The sequence below is a fragment of the Hoplias malabaricus genome, chromosome 5 (assembly GCF_029633855.1).
Source record: "Hoplias malabaricus isolate fHopMal1 chromosome 5, fHopMal1.hap1, whole genome shotgun sequence".
Lineage (NCBI taxonomy): Eukaryota > Metazoa > Chordata > Actinopteri > Characiformes > Erythrinidae > Hoplias > Hoplias malabaricus.
The window spans coordinates 14,290,170-14,296,687 of record NC_089804.1 but is presented as its reverse complement, the minus strand read 5'-3'; the positions used below and the strand labels follow the sequence as shown (position 1 = coordinate 14,296,687).

Here is a 6,518-nt window from a genome sequence, read left to right as displayed (position 1 = left end):
AGCTGAAGAGAGCATCAGTCAGAGCTGCCTCGCTGCATGGTGTTATTGTTGTTATTGGGGGGCGGGGGGTGAGCTGCAGGGGAGGAGCAGATACAGTTAAGAGAATGATGCTGAAAGATCGAGCTGGGAGCCCAGCCTTGATCTGCTCTCTCTCTCTGTCTCTCTCTCTCTCTCTCTCTCTCTCTCTCTCTCTCTCTCTCTCTCTCTCTCTCTTTCTCTCTCTCTCTGATGCAGGCAGTTCAGGAGGAGAGGAAGGAGGAGCGAGTGAGTGAGAGAGCTTTGGAGCAGCCGAGCCGAGCTGAGCTGCTCTCAGTCTCTCTTTAGTGTGTGACTGAGCAGCATCCTCTCACTCTCACTCTTGCACACACACACACACACATTTGCTAAGGAAGCAGCAACTACAGGGAACCTCTCTTGCTTTTTCTTTGCAGGCAGAAGGGGCGCCAAGTCCCTTGCACTTCTCTTTTGGACCATGCTGCCCTGGAAGAGGAGCAAGTTTGTGCTGGCTGAAGATGAGTCCAAAGGCAAGACTAAAAGCCTAAACGCCGGACTTGCCTACCAATCCCTACTTTCCTCACTTCTGCGCTCCTGCCCAGACCTTGTCCCTGACTGCCCTTTCAACTGGCTGGCCGGAGTCTTCCAGAGCAAGCGTCAGAAGGTGGAACTGAACAGGGAGGAGCCCACTTACAGCGTGCGCTATCTGGGCAGTGCTGTGACCGCTGTGGCCAAAGGTGAAGGGTGCACCCAGGATGCTGTGGCCAGGATCTGGGTGTCAAGTGACTATGGGGAACGGAGTGCCAAGATGAAGCTGAGCGTGGGACCTTACGGCATTCGGATGGGAGCAGATAAGGGCGGCCGTGGGAAGCCCACTCACCTCTACTCGCTCAACCGCATTACCTACTGCACAGCTGATCCCTTTCGACCCAAGATCTTCACCTGGATCTACCGGCACCAGGTCAAGCACAAAGCCGTGGTGCTCCGCTGCCATGCTGTGCTGCTAGCCAAGGCAGAGAAGGCCCGGTCCCTGGCCCTGAGCCTCTACCAAAACTCCATCTCAGCCTTTAGCGAGTTCAAGAGGCTTAAAAGGCAGAGTGACTTCCGGCACTGCCAACAGCAACTTCTAGGAGAGGATATGGTACCCCTCATGCCCATCAGGAGGCTTCTAAACGGACAGTGTCACTACCGGCCCCCTGTTGAAAAGCCTGGAAATGCTACTCGACTGTCATCCATTACAGAGGAGGAAGAGGAGGAGGAGGAAGAAGGGGAGGAAGAAGGCAAGAAAGCCAAAACGGAGGAGAATCCAAAGGCAAATGCTGAACAAGAGACAGAGCTGGGATACATTGTTCACGGACTTGACGGGTTTTCAATCACCATCACAGATGAGGTACACATGACAGTCAGCACCTTGGTTTGACCACCACATGGAGAATGGACAAGGTCTACTTTACTCAGCCTCCCTCTCCTGTTTTCTTCTCACTCTCTGTGCACTCCACGTGAGCCTTCTCTTCTCAGACCTCGCCCCATCCCCCAGTTGTTGGGTTCAACAGTAGAACGTGGTCCCCTCCAGTCAGCATCTTTTAATGCTGTGCGCTGAGAAACTGCCAACTCGTCCTGCAATTGCTTTCAGGCTGGTTGTTTAATAAAGAGGGACTTTGACGGTGGGAACAGACACAAAAGCACAAGAACAGAGGCTGTGAAGAAACCCGTTGGAAGCGAGAACAAACGCAGAGGAATCTTTTTCTCATTATCTTGAACAAGGCTTAGCGCGCACACCAAAAAGAGGAAGAAGCAGAGACTGTGTACTCTTTGCATACTTTCCCCCTTTGTACTCTTAATGACTTTTTAGGGATTTTCTTGGACGGAACTGTTTGGAAAGAGAGTGTTTGTATAATATGTACATTTTTCTACGACCCAACCGTCCCGACTTGAGTACCTTCCCGTACCTTCCGGTGATAGTCTCTGTGACTGCAGTCTATAGGGAGAATAGGGCAGGCCTGCTAGCAGTGGGCACTAATGATTTAACCCGTGATTTAGGATATCAGCCATTGATTTGACGGCTTTACCGCTGCCGTTCGTCATAGCCCCGTTCGCCACTTCCCACATGAACAGCAAAAACGTGCCCGTGGCATTTTAAGGCAGGGCTTTTTAAGAGCTTTCTAATCTTACAGACTCTGATTTGCACTGTGACACGTCTGGGACCAATATGAGGAAAATACAAGCTTAGGCTACATTTCTAAATTATACATTTCTATTCTATAGGAAAATCTGGGCTCGATCTGTGACAAAAAGGTACATAAGCTTTACTGCTATAAGAGTTAATGCATTCCATCTTGTTGTTAGATAGGTTTACGACAGCAACAAACATTCTCGTCTCACGTAGTCTATGTTTCTGACACGTCGTCTATGTTCTCGGATTTAACAGTTGCTTTGTGGTAATGTACTACATGTTTGCAAATTTAAGTGGACCCATGATCTTTGTCATGCCAACTGCACTAAATAATACATTGTTCCATGAAAATAAAACGAAATGTTGCACTTTTCTCAGTAAAATAAATATGTGCTTTTCTACCTGAGGTTGCTATTTGTTTTTTTTATTTATTTATTTATTTATATTATTTTAGTTTTCAGCTTCTATGCATGAAGAGAGAAGTGTGTTTGTGTGTATTACACCGTGTCTGATATTATTTACATATATTAAATACACAGTGGACATTGTTACATACACACACTACTGTCACTATCAAAACAAAACGTTGTATCTATTAAATATATTAAATATTTGTAATGGAAGGTAATGTAACAAGAAGTTTAGAAAACACCCTTTATTTTGAACTGTTTATCAGGAGATTTTAACAATGCAAATAATAATTCATTAAATATGAGACAATAAATTATATTATTATTATATAATTATATAATTATATATATTATTATTATTATATTATTATATTTCCATATAAATAATATTTAAGACACAAAAGTATGACCCGGAATCCTGGCAAGAAAAACAATTGTGTGTGTGTGTGTGTGTGTGTGTGTGTGTGTGTGTATGTGTGTGTCTCTAAATACGTGCAAGAAGTCAAAATGAAAAGAAACAAATCAGCGAAAACATTTTTCTAGAAGCAGCTGCGGTTTCCAGGCTGCATCTCACAGCGCTGTGACGCCGGCTCAGAAGATGAAGGGTCTCTGCACAAATGGCCATGCAGATTGACACAGGCTCCGGAGGGGGGCAGAAATCTCTCCTCCGCTGCCCCCCTGCCCTCGGAGCCAGGCCATTAATCAGACGATTGAAATGTACAGGAAACGGCCATAAAGCACCTGCTCCAGCCTTCTGGCTCGAGGTGAAATCAACCGCTGCTGCCTCGCTGAGCCTGTTCTCTTACAGCCACTAAATCAAGAGCTTTAATTAACAAAACACAAACCCTCTAATAACACCAGCACTGTTTAGTCACAACAACAACAAACACTTTTAATTTAACACTGGTCCATGCTCCTTCTCGAGGCAAAACATTACAATGACCTACATATTTTTGCACTCGTTGTCCGTTTTACCATCTCCACTGACCATACAGATGCCCTTGGTTGTGCTACACACACCACATTGTAGTCTGTATTGTAATCTGTTGCGCTGCATATTTTTGTTCATTCTTTATTACTCCTAAAGTTACTACATACTTTTTCAAACGGATCTTTCATGGTCAGGAACACCACAGTAACAGAGCAGGCATTATCGTGGTGATGGATCATTCTGAGCAGTGCAGTGACAGTGACGTGGTGGTGTGTTAGTGAGTGTGTGTGTGTGTGTGTGTGTGTGTGGGCTGATAAAAGAGATAATACACAGAAATACTGCTGGGGTTCATAAAAACATAAAAAGTCTGGACTGAGAATTGTCCACAAAACAAAGACGTCCAGCGAACAACATCCTGAACACCACTGACGAAGGACTAGAGGACGACCAAAACTGTGCAGCAAGGTAGGTTTGTCTAATCTGTAGTGCACAGTGATAGGGAACAGTGTGGGTATGCCCACGTAGATAATAGTAATAGATGGACTACAGTCTTTAATTGTAGAACTACAAAGTGCAACTACAGGGTCAGAGCTGATAAAAAGGTCAGTGAGTCAAGAAAAAAAGAGGTCATTTTAATGATGTGGCCCTTTGGATTCTTTGGAAATTTTGTGCAGTGCTCAAAAATTTTACTACCTCCACACACAACACACACACACACACAGATGTGTATGCAGGTCTTGCAGAGCTTGAAGGCCAGTTCAGTACAGTGGGATGTAAATTATTTAGACGAATTAGTCTCCAGAGAGCACATGGCATCCATCAATATGTTTCACAAATAACAAGCGTCTACCTTTGAAAACCTGGGCTATATAACCAGGGGCACAGAAATGGGACTTTAAGCATCATGATCCGAAAATGAAGCATGGCTAGGAGTTACCTTTATATTAATGGTATCAACATTTCAAAATAAGCTAAAAGTTAAATGATTATATCATAATAATGTGATGCCCCCTCCAGGGTGTATTCCCGCCTTGTGCCCAATGATTCCAGGTAGGCTCTGGACCCCCCGCGACCCGATAAGGGTTACAGATAATGAATGAATGAATGAATGAATGACTGCATTACAATATAAACATACAATGTGTGTAAAAAACATTAATATACAGCACAAAACGAGCATGAATAGATTAAGTTTGAGGAATTTTATAAGCAAGAGAGAAATATATTTTTTGAGGTTTGATTTGAAAATAGAGAATTGGAGAATGTTGGACCAGAGGGAGAAGAGATATATTGCAGAGTCGTGGTGCAGGTCTAGAAATAGCACAATCAAAATGATGCTACCAAACCCACGCAGACACAGGGAGAACACACCACACTCCTCACAGACAGTCACCCGGAGGAAACCCACACGGACACAGGGAGAACACACCACACTCCTCACAGACAGTCACCCGGAGGAAACCCACGCAGACACAGGGAGAACACACCACACTCCTCACAGACAGTCACCCGGAGGAAATCCATGCGGACACAGGGAGAACACACCACACTCCTCACAGACAGTCACCCGGAAGAAACCCACGCAGACACAGGGAGAACACACCACACTCCTCACAGACAGTCACCCGGAAGAAACCCACGCAGACACAGGGAGAACACACCATGAGAACACGTTTCACATGTTGCGATAGCTAATGTTTTCCTAGGAAAGGCACAAGGTTCAGCACTCCATAACATTCAAAGACCTGGTCATTTTTAAATGAATTAAATGAATTTTTAATGAATACATCTGTCTTTCACATGGACACAATGTTCTTTATTTGCACTGCATTAAAGCTCAGGCCTGACATTACTCTGAATGCAATGCACTGTCTCATATAAACATGAGCAATTAACTGAGGACTCACATCAGACAGGAGCGCATGTAGTGAAGTGTACATGCCGCCAAATGGAAGATGAGTTCCAGATGGCAGCAGCAAGGTACGCTAGCGAGGAAAAAAGCATCTTTCATCACCACTGGCCATGTGCTGAGCAGACAAGTGTTTGATGCTAAACCTCACTGGGAGGATCCACAGAGCACAGCTGAATCACATCATACTGCACATGTCATACAGCCACAGGGGAGACAGCAGGATAATGGCAGTGTAAAAACTCAGAGATGTGTCATTTCTTATGTGATGTGAGGTTTTGCCAACCTCACATTGCTGGCATTGCTAGCAGTGAAAGACTGAAGGCCATTTGCCATTTGGGGGAGGTTGTTGTAAGAGTGTCCTTGTCACCAGCCTGGAGAAGTGTGAGTATGCATGTACAGTCTTCTGCATAAATTGATGCGCCCCTAGTCAAATGCAGGGTTTTGGGATTAATTTTCTAAGTGAAAAGAAGATACATCATCTTCCTTCATTATGCATTTTTAGACAAAACACCGAGATGCTGATAAACCTGGTAATATTCACTGCCAGTTAAAAGTAGCATTAGCATTGGTGCTTCCAATATAAATGTAGACTGTCTGAAAGTTTTGCACTCCTGCTGTCATCAGAGCATAATATCAGGAGGGAGAGCGGTGAAATAGTTAAGCATTGAGTTTCACTGCCCCTGGTGAAGTAACATTTTCTGCTGCTTTACTAATTAAAAAGAAATACTCATCCAAAAAGGGTTTCCAAAGTTTTGCCTATTAGGCTATGTGTTCAAAATGGCAGGACACAGAGGGGTGAAATGGCACTGGAGGAGGGGTTTAGCCAAAGCGCTAATGAGCTCTCCTGGAAGCTGAGTGGAGTACTAGGTGTGCTTGGGGCAGGACATACCCAATCAATGATAACCTAGCATACAGAGCACAGGCTGGGCTGGAAAGCTAGTTGGATGTGTGTGTGTGTTTGTGTTTGTGTGTGTGAGACTGTGTGGGAGAGTCAGTTCCATTTGTATTCCACAGTCGATTGTCTTTTTTTGCGCAGTTCTGCTGGATACAATGTTATTATCCTCAACCTACACACTGTTCTAGATCCATCTCCCTAAA

The 6,518-nt window shown here is 44.6% G+C and overlaps 1 protein-coding gene across 1 annotated transcript; it reads left to right on the top strand.

The window, feature by feature from the left end:
- The first annotated feature begins 306 nt into the window (after positions 1-306).
- fam43b (family with sequence similarity 43 member B) lies at positions 307-2,559 on the top strand. Its single transcript, XM_066672889.1, has one exon. The coding sequence runs from the start codon at positions 473-475 to the stop codon at positions 1,412-1,414; it is 942 nt and encodes a 313-aa protein (XP_066528986.1). The 5' UTR covers positions 307-472; the 3' UTR covers positions 1,415-2,559.
- The last annotated feature ends 3,959 nt before the right edge of the window (positions 2,560-6,518 follow it).

Excerpts from the sequence above, each read along its gene's own strand:
- fam43b (XM_066672889.1), top strand. The coding sequence starts at position 473 with ATGCTGCCCTGGAAGAGGAGCAAGTTTGTGCTGGCTGAAGATGAGTCC.